Source organism: Pimephales promelas, chromosome 5 (assembly GCF_988280905.1).
Source record: "Pimephales promelas chromosome 5, fPimPro1.hap1.1, whole genome shotgun sequence".
Classification (NCBI taxonomy): Eukaryota; Metazoa; Chordata; class Actinopteri; order Cypriniformes; family Leuciscidae; genus Pimephales; species Pimephales promelas.
Genome location: NC_142773.1, coordinates 1,036,134 through 1,058,991, shown reverse-complemented (window position 1 = coordinate 1,058,991; position 22,858 = coordinate 1,036,134). Strand labels below are relative to the sequence as shown.

General features: G+C 37.4%; 1 protein-coding gene across 1 annotated transcript in view; it reads left to right on the top strand.

Annotated features, from left to right (window-relative positions):
- Positions 1–22,858, top strand: part of LOC148978799 (NACHT, LRR and PYD domains-containing protein 12-like) — a 55,844-nt gene that overhangs the window by 10,671 nt on the left and 22,315 nt on the right. The window contains exons 2-11 of the mRNA XM_089130763.1: positions 1,700–1,797; positions 2,240–2,347; positions 2,565–2,649; positions 2,942–3,137; positions 3,228–5,058; positions 6,149–6,319; positions 10,834–11,007; positions 11,245–11,415; positions 21,228–21,401; positions 21,877–22,050. Coding sequence (XP_088986889.1) covers positions 1,751–1,797; positions 2,240–2,347; positions 2,565–2,649; positions 2,942–3,137; positions 3,228–5,058; positions 6,149–6,319; positions 10,834–11,007; positions 11,245–11,415; positions 21,228–21,401; positions 21,877–22,050 — 3,131 coding nt within the window. The 5' untranslated portion in view covers positions 1,700–1,750. The remainder of the gene's footprint in view (positions 1–1,699; positions 1,798–2,239; positions 2,348–2,564; positions 2,650–2,941; positions 3,138–3,227; positions 5,059–6,148; positions 6,320–10,833; positions 11,008–11,244; positions 11,416–21,227; positions 21,402–21,876; positions 22,051–22,858) is intronic.

Genomic DNA, 22,858 nt, shown 5'->3' with positions numbered 1-22,858 from the left:
TCACGGGGACGTGGAGGCATAAAGTCAAGGGAGAAGCCCATAGAGAGTTGTAAAGTGTCTCCTGCTGTGAGCTCGTGGACAGCTAATACTCACGATCTCCGGCTCTGTGAGATTCGGAAGCAGACAAACAGATTCAGTTTAACTGAATGGAAATCAGTTACATTTCTCAAATTTAATAGAGATTCAGGAATATGAATGATTGCCTGATTAAGCAGTGATAAGATGCAGGATATCATCAAGTCCCAGGTCAGGTGATTATGCTGTCGACAACAGTGTATAATCAATATCAGCATTATCAAGAGAGTGCTTCTCTCTTTTTTTATTGTCCATCTTCATCTGCCTTCACTCCTACTAAAGGAGCAATGTGCTCTGCATGCAAGACATAGGCTATGCTTGTAGTGTAACATTTTTGCTCAAGTTCGTGTCCTACACTTGAAGAAATCTGTTAAATGACGTTAGAACTTTATTCAGGAAATTCTTTATAAACTTTACTAAAGCAAGATGCGTGTTTTAAGAATGTAGAAAATATATGCTTTATTCAAACAAAATAACTTTTTCATGTATCTAATTACGGTAACACCACAAATAAAACACAAATAAGCACACAAAACAGAGAAATAAGGTAGATGCACCATTGTTTGAAACTGTCCTAGAGAAGTCATGTAAGTATGTCAGGTGATTCAACAAACAAGAGGTCTGTATTGGATGCACCTGTTTTCTCTCTAATGACTTGAAGCCCTGTTTACACGAGAACGCTCGCGGGTGAAAACATAAAAATATTTTATCGGATGTGCCTTTCGTTAACACGGCGACAAAAAGTGAAACCACCCTCCAGAGTGGAAATCTTAAAAACGCTCCACCGCCGCGTTCCCGTGTAAACGGTAAAAACGCAAAAGTCTGCTTGACAGGGAAGGTTGTACGAAGTCTGAAGTCTGAAGGTTGTACGCAGGCGTGTGGACTTGGTGTTGTTGTAGTATGCACTCACAGCCACCTGAAGTGCATACTACATTGAATTTCACACACTTTTGCGTCACCATTTGCACGCGGATTTCCCACACAAAACGCTCGTCTAAACGCAGAATATAAAGTGATGACGCAACGCCACTTTTGCGTTTTCTCTTCAAAATCGTTTCTGTGTAAACATAGCCTTAGACTATTGAAAAGTGCACATGCAAAACAAAAATGGGCGTTTACCAATCAGTGGCCAATTTCAAACTACAATAAATGTGTTTCAACCATTTTTCAACAGACATGCTAAAATCATGAAGGCCCACCCCTAAACCAAGTGGATTAGAGCAGATTGGGTAAAGCGGTTGAAAACGCCCATTGTGGTTTAAACGCCCCACTGACTGAGAAACACCCACTAGTGTTCTGCAGAGAGACATGCCTGAATGATCTTGTGCTCATCAACTACAAATCACCGTTAGTTCAATGCCACTGTCTCCACCCATGTGTGCTGTTGGCTTTCATCAACATTTCAATGCTGATCCAACACACTTTAAACATTGAAATGTCAATCTCAACCAAAATGATGGTTTGGATGAAAACTCAACATTGAATTAATGTTACCATTCTATCTGGGTATAGAGCCATGACTCACTTTATGGTATAGTGTTTGCTTAACATTCTTCATTATTTTCTTGATTATGTTATTTTATGCCATGTTATTAATCTCAGGAACATATATTGCCATCTCCAGGTCAAACTGAAACCAGTGCTGATCTGTTTCCAATGTTAGTTTAGCTGCAGTATGTCAGAGGAGCGAGGAAATGACTCTGTCTCTAAGACAGAACAGAGGTAAGACTGCGTCTGTTTTCACAATCATTTTAAGCTACTGAAGTTTTAGATTATTCCTGTGAAGAACTAAGCATTGCTTTATATTTGCAAATGCTTTGCAGAACTTCTCATTTAAAAAACAGCATAACATATCATTATTTTGTGGCCGGTAGATGATAAACATCTTAAATCTGAAAAGGAAAATTAATATTTACAGTCTAAATCAATATTTTCTGCCTCTCCTTCAGCAGAAGTGTTACATTGCAGTACTTAAGTTGTGTTATAGGCTAAATGTACATTGATTTGTAAAATTAAAATGTATGTAAAAAATTCAAAGTTTACAGTAATGATTGTGCAAATGTTTTATAACATTCCATCTGTGAAGGACTAGAGAGTTTGTGCCGTTATCAGATACAGATGAACTTCTGTAATTAAACTTGATCTTGTCTCTATTTGTTATTAGTAAAAGATCAGGCTCACATGTGTCCAGCTCTGTGTCTGTGAAGAGTGATCGGTCAAAGGAGGGTGCCCATCCAAACTTCAGTGAGAAAACACCATCACCAACCAAAGGGTATTTCATGTGTTTCTTACTTTTGGTCACAGACTGTGTTAGAAAGTGTATCAAAGAATAATTAGCATAAAGCTGTATATTTCAAATATTTACTAGAGTATATTTAGCTAAAATTATTTACTAGAGATTTTGGTAATATATTTCCCGGGAATGCAGTATTTCGGTTTTGTTTGTTTGTTTGTTTGTTTGTTTATTTATTTAAATTTTTTGCTAACAGGCTTAAATATGAAACATTAGATTCAGATTTCCAGACTCACAGGAAACACAAGAATTTCACGAAGAATCTCCTGTGGATCTTCCAGGTAAAAAAAATGCTTACATTTTTATGAATATTTAATAATTATAAAAAATAGATAATTTATCATGTTTTCCTGAAGAAGTACTCAATAAAAATGTAATTTCTAATTATTTTTTACCATTTACTTTTCATTTTAAGAACCCATAAAATAAGAATGAAATGTGAAAACAGTTTATTTTTATTTATTAATAATTACAGCTAATTAAAATGTTTGAGTTTTTACTTTTATTTTATTTGTTTTATAAATATAGATGTACGGTTTTATTTAATTTTAATTATTTATTTTTGCTTTGTAGGACCTTGAGAGGAAAATAATCACCTTACTGAAAAATGAGCTGGAAAAGTTTAAGAAAATATTAAAAAAACAGAACAAACAATCCTTAGTGGAGGACTTTAATGAGAACAGATCCAGGATCAGAGAAGCAGCTCTTGATCTCACACTTCATTACCTAAGAGAGATGAAGCAAGATGAAGCTGCTGATGCTCTAGAAGGCAAGACACGCGTCATCATCTCTCTGATTGTCTCTTATAAATGTAGGAGAGAAAATGAAGACTAAAACTGTTTGTTTTTCCTGTGTTTAGATGAGCTGTTCTTCATTCATCAGCTGAAATGTGGCCTAAAGAAGAAGTATCAATGTGTGTTTGAAGGAATTGCAAAGCAAGGTGACTCCACACTCCTGAATAACATCTACACAGATCTCTACATCACTCAGGGTGGCAGTGAACAGGTCAATACTGAACATGAGGTCAGACAGATTGAAGTTGCTTCCAGACGTCATGAAGCTCAAGAGATACAGGTTGAATGCACACATTTGTTTGAAGCGCCTGAACAAGACGAGGAGATCCGAACTGTACTGACAAAAGGAGTCGCTGGCATCGGGAAATCAGTCTCTGTGCAAAAGTTTGTTCTGGACTGGGCTGAAGGAAAAGAAAATCAAGATATCAGCTTCATATTTCCTCTTCCATTCAGAGAGATGAACTTAAAGGAGAAAGAAAAACTAAGTTTGATGGACCTTATAACTCAGTTTTTCCTAGAGACAAAAGGACTGAACCTTACAAGAAGGAATCAGTTCAAAGTGCTGTTCATCCTTGATGGACTGGACGAATGTCGCCTTCCCCTGAAGTTTGATTGTAATGAGACGTGTCGTGATGTATCGTCACCAGCCTCTCTGGATGTTCTCCTAACGAACCTCATGAAGGGAAATCTGCTTCCTTCTGCTCTCGTCTGGATCACCAGCAGACCAGCAGCGGCCAGTAAGATTCCTCCTGACTGTATCGACCGGCTGACAGAGATACGAGGATTCAGCGACGCACAAAAGCAAGAGTACTTCAGAAAAAGATTCAAAGATGAGAAAATGGCCAATGAAATCATAGATCATGTTAAACAATCAAAGAGTCTCTTTATCATGTGCCACATCCCAGTCTTCTGCTGGATTTCAGCCACTGTTCTCCAGAACATTCTGGAGGAGAAGAGAAATAATGATGTGAGAAACACTCAGGCTGATGAGATCTCTAAAACACTGCAGGAATCAAACACTGAAGACACTCCCAAGACTCTGACACAAATGTACACACACTTTCTCCGCTTTCAGATCCAGCAGAGCCGCCGGAAATATGATGGAGAATACACACCAGATGTTTCCTGGGATAAAGACGCCATCCTTTCACTAGGGAAACTGGCATTTCATCAGCTGGAAAGAAACAACCTGATCTTCTATGAATCAGACCTGGAAGCCTGTGGTCTTGACGTCTATAAGGCATCAGTGTACTCAGGCATGTGTACCCAGATCTTTAAGGAGGAAACAGGGATCGTTCTTGGTACCATGTACTGCTTTGTTCACTTGAGCATTCAAGAGTTTATTGCAGCCCTTTATGCACATCTGTTTCTAGACATCAACAAGACAAGTGTGTTTGATCATGAGTCTACAGAACAGGAAAACAGAAATGAAACCATGATTGATTTTCTCAAGACTGCAGTGGACAAGGCGCTGGAGAGTGACAATGGACACCTGGACCTTTTCCTTCGATTCCTCCTCAGTCTGTCACTCCAGTCCAATCGACGACTCTTACGAGGTCTAATGACACAGCGAGACGGCACTGACCAAAGCAACAAGGAAATAGTTCAGTACATCAAGCAGAAATTAGAAGCTAATCTTCCTGCAGAGAGATCCATCAATCTGTTCTACTGTCTGAATGAACTGAACGACCAAACTCTGGTGAACGAGATTCAGACCCACCTTAGCAAAGGAAGTCTCTCATCTGCTGACCTTTCACCTGCCCAGTGGTCTGCTTTGGCCTTTGTGTTGTTGACATCAGAGGAGGAGCTGGAGGAGTTTGAGCTTCAGAAATTCAAGAAATCAGACAAGTGTCTCATTAGATTATCGGCAGTCATTAAAACCTCCAAAAGAGCTCTGTAAGTAATTTAATGTAATTAGTCATGTTTTGGTCTCATCTCCTTTATCTACACTGCTATATAGTGATTCTTAATCATATACCACATATTTTCAGCAAAACATGAACTTCGGTTGGCAAAGGATGAAGCACTGTTTGTTTTATCTAGTACATTTGTCAAAAATACTAAAATATAGAAAAGAATAGTTAACCTCTACATTTACATTTTACATTTATTCATTTAGCTGATGCTTTTATCCAAAGCGACTTACAATTGCTATATATGTCAGAGGTTGCACACCTCTGGAGCAACTAGGGGTTAAGTGCATAGATATCCATAATAAAGGCTAGATGTTTATTTATTATATTTATTTAACAGGGTCAGTGTATGGCATTCAGCCATACCAGAATTAGCTACAAGCTAACTTTCATCTGTAGTCTTAAGGCGGAGTCTCTCTCGTCATCACCGGTGGCCATCTTGTCACAGGCAAGCTTTCTGGCGGGCTCTGTGGTTCCTGATGTAAGATGAGTGATCAGCACGAACACAAATACTCTTATCTCGTTGAAATCTTGACGGATTTACAAACGGTTTGGTTTCTTACAAATGTTTTTAACGTGGCTATAATTCTGGATGATTATTTATTTATACACTTATTATTCATACATATGCAGTGTCATAACTACATCTCTGACGTTTATAACAAACCAAACCATTTGAAAATCGGTAGAAAATTGAGCAAATTATGCTTATTTAAAAAAGTACATACACCATTAGACACAATGTTACAAGTGAGAAAGCTGCCTGTGACAAGATGGCCAGCAGCGCGGACGAGACATCTAGCCTTTATTATGGATATCTATGGTTAAGTGTCTTGCTCAGGGACACATTGGTGTCTCACAGTGGATTCAAACCCGGGTCTCTCACACCAAAAGCATGTGTCTTATCCTCTGCGCCATCACCACCCACAATCTCTAATGTCAGTGTTGCTCACACTCCTCACTGTATATGTACTGTTACTGTAAAAATAATGGAAAATATTTATGTATTTTATACAGAGAATGTATTCTATATGTTCCATCCAATTCTTTTATGTGATTTCTTTATATTGTAGGTTAAATGATTGTGACTTAACAGACAAAAGCTGTTCAGCTCTGGCTGCAGTTCTTGGATCAGATACCAATCTGAAAGAGCTGAACATGAGCAATAATAATCTACAGGATTCAGGAGTGAAGCTGCTCTGCACTGGACTGAAGAATATAAAGTGTACATTGGAGATACTGAGGTAAGTGGTGTGTCAACAGACAAAAAAAAATACAAATAATAATAAGTCAACCATAATGAAAGGTGCTATTTGTTTTAGATGTTCTCTTTACAGAATATATGTATTTGAACGTTTTGTGTGGATGTAAAGTTTCAGGATTGACAACTGCATTTAAATGTGAGAATGAGTCCCGTAAATTATCTTTCCACGTTTGTAAATTATCGTAAATAATTGTTGCCTAAATAATCTTTTCATGTGTATACGGAACACGACTCACTCCCAAAATTGCAATGAATGGCACTTTGGAAACCATAATGTTCTGACATTATGTAAAAATTTATGTCATAAATTTATGTATGTTATTATAGTGTTTGTTTCAGTGTAGGCTATATTCAAACAAATGATTCCTTAACTTTGAAAATTGAATGATAAAATTTATACTTTAAAAAAAGATTACACTTAAAATATAATTGTTGTTGATTTACATGTGAAAACATTTTAATAAAATAGCAAAAACTATATTTACAAGATATAAGCCTTCTCATTAAAGTATTTATTATTGGGGTTTTTTAGTGACACATTTGGGGAGAGGATATATTCCAAAACTTTCTGAAAATACAGTATGAGAATAAACTGCATAGTTACTAGAAATGTTTACCTTGGATATTGTACAATATGCAAGCATAGAAAATAAGTCCTCACATTCTTTCTTGTGGTCTCAACACCTGAATGAAAGGCTCATTATGCAGGTCATTGTCTTCTCAGGTGTGAACCACATCATTATTCATGATCATTCACGGACCCGTGTATATTGCCTTTCAAAACAAAACGTTTCTTACAAAATTTCAATCAATGTATTGTTTTATGTGAATGATTATGCAGGATGATTTTCAGATTTTTTGTTTTTTCAATAACCACGTGCCATGCATAAACACAATTCTCTCAAAAATACAAACATGTACATACATGTTGCTCCCATATTGTGGTAGCCCTGTTTGTGCTGAATAGAGTGTAATGACACATTTGCCATTAACATGTTTATAAGCAGCTACAAAAAGCACTAATGTCAGGGCATGTCAAAACATCTTAAGGACCCCAAAAACACCTTAGACATCAGAGGGTAAATATGAATTATGAGTGTCAGCCGCTCCCATTCATAAATAAAAACAACTCCTGTGCAGTCATGAAAGCGCTTGACCAAAAAACCAGTTGCAGAGCCAGGATTTTTTCATAGGGGTGGCCAGACAAGGGCCAGCAATCTGTCTGGGGTGGCACAGAAATCTTAATTATTTTAACATAAGTTTAAACAATGTAGTGGATTGTTTTAGTGCCGACCTGACAACTCATTACACAATATTACACAACTCAATACAGTTAATTTGTACTTAATTGTAATTGAGATAGTAGTGAATTAGTAATCATGGAGTACTGAGTGAATTTGATCTTTTTATTATTATTATTACTCCAGGCATATTAATAAAGGAGCACACACTATAGCTAAAGTTCAACTTGCTCAGTTAGCTTGGTTCTCGTTCTCAAAACATTGTTGCACCTTCATGGATGAGACATTGCAGATAACTACTGTAGTTCAAAGATGATTCAACCTTCATTGAATTTTATATAATCAATGAACTCTTCAACTTTCTATATTAGTTATCAAAATAAATATTCAAAACTGTTCTATCATAGCTAAATTAAAAAGGGGGAAAACATCTCTTTTGAATCCCTATGTGCAAGAATGTGAACAAGGAGGAAGTCAACAGCACATAAATGCCAGAATGTTAAATTAGTTATTTATGGATTTAAAAATGATCCATTTTTGTTTGTCATTTACAAATTGATAAAAAATTAACACCTATCTTCTAGTACAAATGCAAAGTGCTCACATTTATTTGTACATTAAAAATGATATAGCCTATCAGTTTGTGCCTTAAATTGTGATCTTGCATGGTAGAATATTTTAGTCGAGACATATGTAATGCATGTATAACAAATATGTGCATGCATGCAGTTTTGAGACAGATTTTATTGCCCTTTTAATTATTTCATGAGTTAATTGACGACAATGTTTAATTCTGTATTATAAATTTTAAGGCCAGACAAGTAGTTTGTTGATGGTTGGTTTTGTTGGGAAGGACTACATTTTATGCTGGGGTGCCAGACAGATATATATTCTGGCAAAATATAATCAAGATATAATCTTGTTTAGGGTTGTTAGTCACGTCAAGAAGGAAAAGCAAACACAGGACACATATTAATTAATAAACATGAACCCTTAATGTTGCAAGTGTAGACTCTAATAAAACCCAACCACTATGATTCAATATGCAAATATTTTAGTAGGCTATATTCACCATGACAGAGTACCAATTTCATCACACCACACATCACCATTGGAATAATAGGAATAATAAACATACACAACACATAAACAATACAGCAAACAACACAGGTTTCATTCATATCAAACCTTCTTCACACAGTTCACATAGTCTTAGTGTGGAAAGATTGTGTGAAAAGAGGAGTTCAGAGAAACAGTCAAAGTCCATCAAGGTTTCCACAGTGTATCAAAGGGCATCAAATAAACCACAAAGTCAGTTAGTCCTGCAATAACCGCTCATGAGTTTATATATCCTTTTACTCACACTCCACGACTTCACACGAGTTAACGATCAACTCCGGCTTTTCTCAGATACTTCAAATACCTTTTGGAAGAGATTGCTCAAACTGAAGTCTCTCTGGATGACTGGGACGTCAACAACAGCGCACATATAATTCAGACACTCATACCTATAGAATGAACTCTTAAAGGGTTAGTTCACCCAAAAATGAAAATTAAGCCATTAATTACTCACCCCCATGTTGTACCAACCCCGTAAGACCTTCGTTCATCTTCGGAACACAAATAAAGATATTTTTGATTGAATCTGAGGGCTGTATCACTCTTCCATAGACAGCCTGAGGGACTGCCTCTTGACGGCCCAGAAAGTCATTAAAAGAAAAGGTTTAAATATTCCATGTGCCTACAGTGGCTCAACTATAACTTTATCAAGCGACGAGACTACTTTTTGTGCGAAAAAAAAAACGTAAATAACGACTTTATTCGACTTTCCATTACTTCCTTATGGGCGCATGCGCGAGAACTGAGACGAGACCGTTCTTCTTCGACTACTTTTTGTTACCGGCTGCTCACCGCTTAGGAGTTTTACCGCCCCCTACCGTATAAGATGACGTACTGATATAGCCGGAGGCGCAAAACGTTCTGTTTACAAGCAGTACGTCATCTTATACGGTAGGGGGCGGTAAAACTCCTAAGCGGTGAGCAGCCGGTAACAAAAAGTAGTCGAAGAAGAACGGTCTCGTCTCAGTTCTCGCGCATGCGCCCATAAGGAAATAATGGAAAGTCGAATAAAGTCGTTATTTACGTTTTTTTTTCGCACAAAAATTAGTCTCGTCGCTTGATAAAGTTATAGTTGAGCCACTGTAGGCACATGGAATATTTAAACCTTTTCTTTTAATGACTTTCTGGGCCGTCAAGAGGCAGTCCCTCAGGCTGTCTATGGAAGAGTGATACAGCTCTCAGATTCAATCAAAAATATCTTTATTTGTGTTCCGAAGATGAACGAAGGTCTTACGGGGTTGGTACAGCATGGGGGTGAGTAATTAATGACTTAATTTTCATTTTTGGGTGAACTAACCCTTTAATACGCATGTGCACGGATTTCTCAAAAGTGGGGTTGCTGGCTAACAGGTTAAGCAATTTTAACTAAAGCACCGTCGACGGAGGCATCGTGTTTTTATCCTTGTAAAGGCTGTTTGAAAGAGTGTGCTTTTACAGTGTTGCCATGTCCACTTATTATAAGTATATTTCGGGTTGCTGTTGAAGCAATCGACTTTATTATGTAATTAAAGTGCGGGTCACAATATTTTGGTGACAATACAAATGAGGTTCCAACCGCTTTTGCTGTGATTTCTTGCTTCGCGCATAAGAAGATTTTTTTTTATGCATGATAAAATACGTCATTAACAACTAGCTGTTCAGTTCTGTTCTATACACACTGCATAGCATTTTGCGGTTGTCACTACCTGCATTTTTAGGGAGTTAATTTAGCTGTTGAATGTGGTTGTCATTCTGTACACTCTGTGAGTACAAAACAGGATTAAGCACTAAAAGGTGAACTGACAAACGAATTTAGCTGCAGTGTATACGTGGAATGTTTTTGTAAAAATAAGTTAGAGTGAGAGAGGTAGTACTGTGTCAATGCGCTACGGTCCTCTGAAATCAAATACGATTTTAAATAGGCTAAGTAAAAATATATATATTGAAAATCAATGTGTGGTGATAAGTGTTAAGATTGTTTCTTTGGGGCCTTTTGTTTGACTGCATTTCCATTTGTCTCTTTTTGTTTTTCAACTGACTATATTTTTTTTGTACAAGGAACAAAATATAATTCAGTTTATTTAATTTAATTTGTTCAGGTACTTTCTAAAATAACAGATTAATTATCTAAATATAACATTGTCTTTTTTTCTAGACTTTCAGACTGCAGTATCACTGAAGAAGGTTATAAAGCTCTGGCTTCAGCTCTGAGATCAAACCCTTCACACCTGATAGAGCTGGATCTCAGAGGAAATGATCCTGGAGAATCAGGAGTGAAGCAGCTCAGTGATTTACTGCAGGATCCAAACTGTCAACTGAAGACACTGAGGTGAGACATGAGGAAATACTATTATTTAATTGATTTTTAATGAATCAAAAATTCATTATTTGCAGCCGAATTATTTATAGAAATATTATTTCAATAATACAATAAGCTACATAATATGTTGTTACATCAAAGTTGATTAAGTGATTTCAAGACAAAAATCATGTAAAATGGATTTTGTCATTATACCAAGTGTAGTTGAGAATTTAACTGAATCCTGCTTCATCTTCTCTTCTGCAGGTTTTTGAGTCCTGCTGCAGATGAAGCCTGTCTGTATGTGACTGGAATTGTGGGTAAAAAACCATTACTCATGAGAGAGCTGAATCTGAGTAAACGTGAACTAGGAGACACACGAGTGAATCAGATCGCTGCTCTACTGCAGGATAAACACTGTAAACTCAACACACTGATGTGAGTATTTTACATGGTTAAAAATAGTATTTTTAATAGAAATGTTACAGTTGTTTGTAATACTATTTGCAGTCAGGGCTGATTTTCACTGGACACAAAACCGCAATAAATTAATTTTAATAATATTTATTTTTTGACTGATAAATTATATATATATATATATATATATATATTATTTTTTTATCAGTTAATAGGTGTTTTAAAATTGATAAGTAATTTTAAAATGATAAACTTCTATCAGACATGACATGGGGCATAGTCCCCCAATAACCAAAACATGCATTTAGCCTACCATGGTTAGTGTAAACATAGAATAAGGCCATTAATTATTTATATAAATCACACGTTCAGAGCTTTTATAGGCACAAAGTTCCTGTATGAACGGTTTATTTGACTGTGCATGAGTGCCGCTCGCGAATCACCGCTACTCTAAGAGCGTTCACCAGCGCGTTATACCAGTGTGATAAGATATGCTCGAGCCGTTCCTATCGTGACACTGGGGATAAAATGTGCAACTCATCTGAATTCTATTGCGGATTCACCACTTTAAAACACAATGGAGAAAGTCAAATATTATCTATAACAGCAGACCTGCCAATCTGTACACATTTTGCATAGCGGATACGCATTTTGACCTCAAAGTACGCTGGTACGATTGATTAAACTACGCAATAACCTGGTGACGCCTCTGTCCATGCGCAGTCCTTAAATCAAGCAACAGGAAAAAAAGAAGAGTTCGTCCAATCATAGCGCTGTGTTCATTCCCCAAATAGCAAGCGAGAATGATTGACAGATGCGTAAGCCCTTTCATTAAAAAGAGACTGAAAATTGACAGACATAAAGAATCCCGCTAGATCCCCCTTCCACTCCCGCGGCCCGCCGTCAAGTTCATAAGTGAGGACAGTAACTTTACAGTAGTTACGGGTGAGTAGGTGAGTAAATACTGACGGAATTTTCATTTTTTGGTGAACTAACCCTTTAAGTATTGAAGAACAATAAATCTAAATAAAATTAAAACCGCTATTGGCCTTATGCACAGCTGCACTACTTCCTGAACTTCAGTCAGCTCCTTGTTTCCTGTCTGCTATTATTGGCCAAACTTGATTAATTCAGGTGTGTCTGATTATTGTTGCCGTGACTACTGAGGTCAGGCACACCTGAATTAATCAATTTGACCAATAATGGCAGACAGGAAACAAGGAGCTGGCTGAAGTTCAGGAAGTAGTGCAGCTGTGCATAAGGTCAATTGTTTAGTGATTATGAAAGTTCGGTGATTTGTGGATTACTGATAAACGCGAGTCTGGAGAAACTGGCATTTCTTAATTCATTCTCAGTGTTGGGAAACCTAGCCTGCATGTCTTACATTATTGTGTTAATAATAACTAAGTACTAATCATGTTACATAATAATTTTGTATAAAAACTAGCGCGTTATTTACTTATGGATTAAAAAGTACTGTTGTATCAGTGCTGTGCGAATCGATAGTGATGCGCGGGTCGGCTTTTTTTCCAACCCGCGGGTCCCGCTTTTATGAAATTATTTGGCCCGCACCTCACCACTGTCTCTATTTTTACAACCTGCACCGCACCCGCGACCGTTAAATAGACATAGTAGCTACTAGGCATTGTAATGTAAATGAAAACAGCCTTTATTTCAACCTGAAAGTGCTTGGAAACATCGCCCTGTAAACTGGCAACAACAGACGATCATGAATATGAACCATAAATCAGGTCATATTAATAAACATTTTCAACTTTTACAAAGCAGCATTTGTATTCATCTAATAGGCTAAACAATTTTTTTTATTTCTTAGACCCCCACAAATATGTCTTGACATACTGGAAGTGCCGTTTTCCCAAACATTAGATTTAGCAGCCTGACCTTTTTTTCTTTTAATCATGTATATTCCCGACCTCAATTTCTCCAGCACCTCGTCTTCCATCTTCACTTTTATTTCTCCGTTGTTGTAGTTGTCGAGGCTGTCGCGTCTGTCAGCGGGAGCTCCTTGACACGCTTTCATGACGTGTCACGTGACACCAAAGGTTTGGGAACCTCACGCAAGTTATGTTGCTACGGCAATCGTATTGTAACCTTATAAAATATGAAAATAGATATTCCCAAATATTTAATATAGGCTGGAAATTGCAAGCAACATACATGGATAAAAAAAATAAAATAATAAAACTTAATGACCCGCCCCAACCCGCCCCGCAAATAAAGTGACAATTTCTTTACCCGCCCCAACCCGACCCGCGGGTTACCCGCGGGGTCCGCGGGTTATGAGTCGACCTGCGCATCACTACTGTGCGAGCTCTCTCTCACACACAAACACAGACCGTGTATACAGAGAGAGCCCTTCAATTTTCATTTTACAATGATCTTCTAAGTTTACATTTTTTTCTTGGTTGTTTTTTTCCTGTCAAAATGTCAGAAAGCATTTCTTAATATCCATCCGTGTTTTTTGAAAATTTGTTTAATGACGGACGTTTTACTATTAACACAGCCCTATATGTCAGATTCGTCTAACTTATACTTCATACTCTTTTTAGAATAAGTGATTCGTTTTGCTATTATTTGCTATTATTATTAACTATTTTCTATAAGTATGTTTGTATCGGCTAACGTTTATCCAGCTAATGGGTGTCCTGTTTAAAATGTGCAATGTTCAAATGTAAAGACTGCATGTCACAAATAGAAGCCCTTTTCCCTGTGGGATTTAGTGTCAAATTTGGATATTGAAATAATAAAATAGCCAATTTAAAATAAATCGCATGTAGGCCCTACACACAATGGACCCTATTTTAATGATCTGAAACACAAGTGTCAAAGCGCAAAGCGCAAGTAACTTTGTGGGCGGGTCTTGGGCGCTGTTGCTATTTTCCCGGCGGGATAAATGCCTCTTGCGCCTGGCACAAATCTAAAAGGGGTTGGTCTGAAGTAGCTTCATTATTCATAGGTGTGGTTTAGGCGTAACGGAAATAAACCAATCAGAGCGCCATCCAACTTACCCTTTAAGAGCAGGTGCGCATGTTGCATGACGGATTGTTATTATAACGGCGGGTTTACCAGGCGCGCGCCAGGAGCGTTCACAGCTGAAACACGCCTCTTTTTTGCGCCGATCTGCCCAGGGACCGCAAGTTTATTTCCTAGTTTACCGACGTGCGTCTGTGGAGGGGAAAATCCTGCTTTGCGCGAGTGCAAAATAGGAATGAGACATGCATGAGACATAAAGTCATTTGCGCCGGGTGCAAGATAGGGCCCATACTTTGATAAAGTTTGCTACGTACAAGCGAAATTACATTTATGCAGGGACCTGTTGCGTCATGTTTACTTGTCATACAGGTGCTTCTGTGGCAAATGTGAGAAGATGACTAACTTACAGAACAACAACATATATGCAGTTTTTAATACAATATCTTTAAATATATATATATATACAGTGTATATATATATATATATATAAACTGTGGTTACACACTATACAAACAAGGTTTACATTATATAGCCTACACAGACATCCTACGACGACAACAACTTTAGACGCATTTGTTGTTGAATTGGCTGACAGACTGAAAAGACTATTTGCTCAAAAATCATAAAATACACTTACTGTTACTGGAGGTGACGGTGGATCGCAAACAGTAGATGACGATCCACACTTGAGGATTAACTTTGAAGCAAGACCTGCTTTCAATTGACCCTCGTTCACAAAACAGTCAGTCAGAAAATGATTCGCTCAAACATAAACTTATTTACGAAGGAAAGGCACCACTTAAACTTCCAGAATACAATACATCTATTGTGTTTTCAGTGGCTCTGATGATGAAATAAGTGAAAACTACTATGTATGTCATTATTGCATCCCATCCCACAGCATAACACTTATGATTCTAGGAGATATTACCGGCTGTCGTTGAAACAGTGGAGGATGGTGTGCAGCTCACTGAGGGCGGGGTCTAGGCCACAACCACACTGTCAATCAAACCCCTTGCTCAATTCTACGAGCTGAATCTTAGAACAGCTCGTTCTGAGAGTGCATATGATTTATTGAGATTGTAAAAGAAAACATTGGCTGGATTTTTATCATTCTAGGGTGGTTTTGCTCATGTTAAAACACAATGTAAAAGTGAATTTTCCATAATAGGTGCCCTTTAAAGGGTACATATCATGCTTTTAAATCATTCATTTTTACTTATAAATCATACATTTGTGGTCTATATAAAGCATAACTGCAATGCTTGGGTCTGAATTCTTCATTATTATAGCTCCACAGGCCCATTTTCGACCCCTTTTCTGATGTGCGTCTGTGAGCGACCCGTTTCAAAGTGGCCCCTTTAAATAAAATGGAGTTGCGTCTTTCCCGCTCTGCAGGTTGTTGTTGTTCACACTCGGTTCAACTCCCCGCGTTCGGCCATTATTGTAGTTTGATAAGAGATATACGATTATATACTATAGCTTCAAAGAACATTTTTAGTCACTCGTTAACAAAATGTCAACAACAGAAGACTTGTCCATCAAGCCTTACATATTCGAGCCAGAGCGAGCGATTTGAAAAAGACGACGACGAACCTGCAGAACAACGTCTTCATAATTATGGATGCAGGGTTATGTAACATTAAGTTAACTATGTTGTGTTATTAGTGAAAGTCGACTATTTCTCTTGTTAAAACAAGCACACTGACAAGATAAATGACTACGGTCCAATCTTACCACTAAAAATCTGTATTAATAATGTAAGGGTTAATGCCCGACGAGGTGTCCATTGTCAGGTTTTACTTGCCAAATAAAACATTTTTAAAACATTAGTTTATATTTTAATTAGGCTAAATCTATTTTTTTACAAATAATAACTTGTCTGACCGTTTATTTAGCAACCGGAGATATTTATAGTCCGCTCAGCTTGTAGAACCCTTCAGGTTCAAAAATGCATTTTTTTTTTCATGAAACAAAGGTAGGCATAGTTATTTTTTTATTACACATAAAACAATTAATCAAACAACAATCAAAAAAACACAAAAAACAAAACAAAAAAAACAATTAGTTCTGAGCACCAGCGATTTGCGCTTATAGAGGACAATAAATTAATCAGATCAAAGAGAGGGTCATTTGCCTATACATGCTAGCTTTTTTATTTACAATTAATTTCAACGTTTCCATTTATAGTGCAATTTGAAAAAGTCGGTCAGTCAGGAGGATCCTCAAAAGCTGGGTAACGTTACTGCTGCCCATAATGGGCACTTGATGCAGACAGTACGTTGCTCCAGCTTCGTCTCTCACGGACAGACAGAGCCCAGTAAGCCCGCAGACTGCTCTCGCATCGATGGTCTGTCACCGACATTATTTGACGGCTCTCCAGTCCAGCATCGGAGAGTCGACCTACAGCATCCCAGTCGTCAAAGTTGCCATATTCTCCATAAATGTTAAAATAAATAACGAAGTCGCTCGTTGTATTAGGCTATAGTATCTAACGTTAGATGTTTGTTTTGATAGAGCGTTTGACTGCCTTTTGCTATGGTTACTCACAGCTGTTGTAGGCAGCGCATTCATTTATAAATTTCGAATGGTAAACAGGCAGTTTCACCAGAACTACTTTACTAGGTGTCCTCTATTACTTTATAACGGACACCCTGCAGCCAATCAGAATCGAGTATTCACCCAGACCATGGTATAAAATATAATAACTTGTGTGTAGAAAAGCATCAGAAAACACAGCAGCCTCATTCAGACGAAGTCGATCGGCAAACCCTTTTGTATACTGGCGGAGGTTGTTGAAGTGGGGATCCTTGAAGTGCTTCAGGTCACTAACGTACATCCAACAACCGAACATTTTGACTTGCCCTCTCATAACTTCTGCATCACTGAGCTTGGACTACAAAATCGGAGCGAGAAATAATAATGGCGGATTGCTCGAAGTGTTGGGCCGGTAGTCAATGTCCTTATTTGTCAGTTCGGTAACACTTTACGGTAAGGGTACATGAATTATCATGAATTCATGTATAAGTTAATGCATGAATTATGCATTCATTCATGCATTACTATCTCATGACTCATCAGGAACTAACACAAGTTCAACGTTTTTCATTCATGACTTCATGAATGAACAACACCTGAATTAAAACATTAACTAAGATGAGCACATCACCATGAATTATGATTTATTACGCATGATCATGATGTTTTCTTTGTTCACAGTTATGTCACCATTAATATCACATTGTTCATCAGTGTTTCAAAGGACCTAGTCACCACTTTAGTTAAGGGGCCACACACATGATGAAGTCATTGATAGATAATGCTTAGTTAATGATGACTACTGTATTTGATTTACAGAATATGTCTGCTATGAGCTGTGATTGGTCTATTATGGTGTCTGTCCAATAGTCATCATTAACTAAGCATTAATCTATTAATGACTTCATCATGTGTGTGGCCCCTTAAATAAAATGGTGACTAGGTCACTGACCTAGACAAAGAACAAAGAAAACATCAAGATCATGCGTAATAAATCATAATTCATGGTGATGTGCTCATCTTAGTTAATGTTTTAATTAAGGTGTTGTTTATTCATGAAGTCATGAATGAAAAACGTTGAACTTGTGTTAGTTCCTGATGATTCATGAGATAGTAATGCATGAATGAATGCATAATTCATGCATTAATTTATACATGAATTCATGATAATTTATGTACCCTTACCGTAAAGTGTTACCGTCAGTTCCGCTGCAAATACGGTGACGTGAAAAAACAGAAAAATCTGAACAGGTTGAAAAATATGACCAAAACAAAATATAAAGATAAACGAAGCACCTGAAGAGAATAATTTCATCTTTTCTGTACTTATGAACACTCCAAATATACAACAAAATGCATTTAAGGGCTAAAAAAGTGGATTTTGCATGATATGTCCCCAACGTTTAAAATACAGAGTTTTGGTTGCACGAACACACCCCCAAAGTGATTCTGTATACAAAGTGATGGACACACATTCAAGTCACATGGTTATCTCAATTTTAGTTTTTTTGGACTTATACGGTTGTTCGTCGCATGAACACAATTGTGGCCAACGTGTTTTGGAGAAAAATATTTATTTCATAATGTGATTTGCTCCGCACTTTCAATTCTTTTACTTCAATGAAAGGTTAGAATTTTGCTAATTTTTTTTAATGAAAGATCAAAAGGATAAACAATGCAGATTTATTTTTAGCAGCCAGTTTTGATCATATTTACCAGGTGTGCCATCAATTCTGACCATGACTGTAATGCAGGTCTATGGTCACCACCTCAAAGAGCATGCACAGAGAAGTCCAAATTAAACATGATTTAATGACTCGTAAATGTAAGTACAGTATTTATATTGTTTTTACCTCTTGTAACCACAGCCACGAGAGAGAGAGAGAGTGAGTAAGTGAGTGAGTGAGAGAGAGATGTTGAAATAATGAGACAGAAAAGCATCTGCGTCAATATTATTATTTATTTATTTAGTACATTTGTTTTATAATCTGACTAAGGTCTATTGCGTTAAAGTTGAATAATTTTATACAATGTACTGATTGTGTAGATGTTGTTCTGCAGAATCTCCTGCTGTGATAAAGAGTAAAGAAAACTGACAAAAGATATTGTTGAAAAATGAAAGATGTTGTCTGTTCGTGTGTCTGTTAAGAGTGAGCGTTCGTGAGCGGGAGACACACACATAACCTGATTTATACGAGGTTGAACTGGCCGTGTGACAAAGCGGCGTAAGCTGGACACGAGCGCGAGTTCGTGGGCGAATTTAATAACGCGGAGCGTTGTTAACTAATTGGTCCATATATAAGGCGCTCCGGATTATAAGGCACACTGTCGTTTTTTGAGAAGATTAAAGGCTTTTAAGTGCACCTTACAGTGCGGAAAATACGGGAAAAGGATCAGCACGAACTCTATGGCAAAACCGAAGTCCCGCGGGACACGAGGGTAGATTGTCCCGTGCAGGGCTGACCGAACGGTCCGGGATTTTACCGTGTACCGTTGTATCCCTAATATTTATCCTACTTAGTTGTGGTGTTACATTTTTTTTTTTTAATCTCTGCTCTTTCCTCCACTGACTTTCTCTTTCATCCAAACTTTACAGTAGGCAGTCCCTCCAGGATTTCACAATTTTTTTGTGTGATTTTTGCGATCAAAATAACTGATTTTGTGGTGGTAATTTCCAAAAATTTGTGAAAAAATTTGCGATTTATATATAACATTTACCATAATAGTATTCAGTCCTTCCAGAAAAAAAATGCAGAGTTTTTTTGTAATTGTTGCGTGTAAAAATTTATTGATTACGCGGCCCGTTTTCTTTAAAAATGCGATGGAATATGTGGGATATTTATGCAATTTTATGCAATGAAATTGCAGGAATTTGCAAAAATTGAGGGAACTTGCAAAAATTGTGGTTTGATGAAAAAGAGAAAAAAGTGATTCCCCCAACACCCTGTTCTCACTAGGCTAATGTAAGAGTTATTTCTTACTTCCTTTGATAAGCAAGCATACTACATCATAGAAAGTGCCGGGAATATTTAATTTCTCATCTTGTTTTAATTCAGACTGTAATGAGTGTAAATAAGGTGTGGCCCCTTTAAGAGTGCGCGCTCCTTGTTGAACTCTCTGCAGTGTTATATGTGCGCTTCGAACACCCCATGTGTGCGGGTAATTTCTGTTTGATGCTACTTCTTTTATCTTATGTTGTTTATTAAGTAACGTTGTGACGGTAGAACGTGTGACAGACAGTTATACGAGTTCGATTTGTGAGATGTCAATCGCCTCCGTGAGTCTGTCTGGCGTCGCGTAATTGCGTCACTTCATAACGTTCCCATGGAAACAGGGGGAAATGGCTGCTCTTGTGTGAAGCAAACGCAACATTTTCAACTTTCTGCTAAGATACATGTGACTTTTTTTTGCAACGAAAATGCAAGGATTATGAAATGATGCAAACCCTGCATATTTTGCACGGAAATCTGCAATTTATGCGACGAAAGTGCGACTTATTTGAAAAAATGCAGCCCCCGCATAAATATGCGGACTTTGGCTGATTTTGCATTGAATTCAGCGATCGCATAATCGCGTTTTTCTGGAGGGACTAAGTAGGGGCCATCAGGGGCCGCTTACTGCTGTCATTCATTTATTTATCCATTGCTGATCTGACGCTACTAGCTAGCTACCATAGACAGTCTGTCAGCTGCACTTGCTCGCGTAAGGAGGGGGGCGGGGTCGGGTGCGGTTGGGTTGGAGACGCGTGCACCAGGCGGAGTTCAAGTGGAGCTGGTGATTGGATGAGAGCAGTTGACCAATATAAGCTGTCCGGCCGCAAAGCTTACATTGGTCAACTTCTCTGCGGCTGTACAGCCAATAGAGTGAATGGATTTTTTTCATTCTTTTTTCTATTCATATTGTTAGGATTGTACTATATAACCATAACCAGCATCTAACCGAGGATATTAATAATGAACAATCTTTGAAATCGTATACCATAGCTTTAAGTAGTGTATAATAAGGTTTGGTGTTGTAATAAAAAATAGCTTATTTGCAGATCAATACTTATTAAATATCTGCACTAATCTTTCTTGTTTTACTTCAAAAACTACTTGTTAGTTGATGTTAACTAATAGGATCTGTAAAGTATTACCAAATAAAATAAAATAAAATTCCAAAAATTCCAATTAAAATGGAAGACTCGTTAACGTCAACATCTTCCAGCACACAGAACTAGTGTGACAGCCTTAAAAACAGAGTATGGGGAATAAACTAAGTGCCTGATGAAGCATTTCAGTCTTTTCTCTTTCTGTCTTCAGTCTGGATAGATGCAGTATTACAGAGAAACAGAGTCTCATTCTGACTTCAGCTCTGAAATCAAACCCATCACACCTGAGAGATCTGAACCTGACTGAGAATAAACTAGGAGACTCAGGAGTGAAGAACCTCAGTGATCTACTGATGAACCCACAGTGCAAACTGGAGAAACTATAGTTAGTATCATTATACTGTACAGCAGTTACTGTGATATTACAGTTTACAGTTTATTTTAAGACAACAGGACTCTAGTAATAGTGTTTATAGCTCGGCACCTTCTGTTACACTTTATTTTAAATGTCTTTTAACTAGTAAGTAATAAATCTTATTGTACCAGTGTATATTTAAATTTTTCTCACAACCTCATTTTCATTTACATAATATTCAATATGGAGTCTAATCTGACGAAGGTCTATTGCATTAAAGTTGAATAATTTGATACAATGTACTGATTGTGTAGATGTTGTTCTGCAGAATCTCCTGCTGTGATAAAGAGTAAAGAAAACTGACAAAAGATATTGTTGAAAAATGAAAGCGGAGAATCAACATCTTCCAGCACACAGAACTAGTGTGACAGCCTTAAAAACAGAGTATGGGGAATAAACTAAGTGCCTGATGAAGCATTTCAGTCTTTTCTCTTTCTGTCTTCAGTCTGAGTGAATGCAGTATTACAGAGAAACAGAGTCTCATCCTGACTTCAGCTCTGAAATCAAACCCATCACACCTGAGAGGTCTGGGCCTGAGCTGGAATAAACTAGGAGACTCAGGAGTGAAGAACCTCAGTGATCTACTGATGAACCCACAGTGCAAACTGGAGAAACTATAGTTAGTATCATTATACTGTACAGCAGTTACTGTGATATTACAGTTTACAGTTTATTTTAAGACAACAGGACTCTAGTAATAGTGTTTATAGCTCGACACCTTCTGTTACACTTTATTTTAAATGTCTTTTTAAGGGATAGTTCACTTTTAAAATTAATTTTTTTAATATGTTTTAGCTTACCTCAAGGGCATCCAAGATGTAGGTGTCTTTGTTTCCTCTTTATTTTCAATTTTGATATTTTTCAGTCAAACCGTTGTTGTCTATCAGTCATACACTGGAGGCTAAGGGGGTCCACCAAAGAGCATGCACAGAGAAGTCCAAATTAAACATGATTTAATGACTCGTAAATGTAAGTACACATTGATGGCCTAAGACACGAAACGAGCAGTTTGTGTGAGAAAATGAACAGTATTTATATCGTTTTCCTCGTGTAATCTAAGTGATCTGAATCAGGTGTTCAATGTCCAACTGAACCGAACTGAATCAGTTCAATGTTACGCCGGAAGTGATCGCTTGCGTGTGACGTCACTCAATATTTACACGGAGATTTTGGAAGTTTTACCTTTTACTAAACATATTTAGATATACCGAAATCGTCTTCCATTGTGGTTTCCCGTATATCTAAATATGTTTAGTGAAAGGTAAAACTTCCGAAATCTCTGTATAAACAAAGAGTGACGTAGACGCGCAAGCGATCACTTCCAGCGCATGCTCAGACCGAAGCGCCCGTGCCCTCAGATCATTTTGTCATGGCTATGATTACAAGAGGTAAAAACGATATAAATACTGTTCGTTTTCTCACACAAA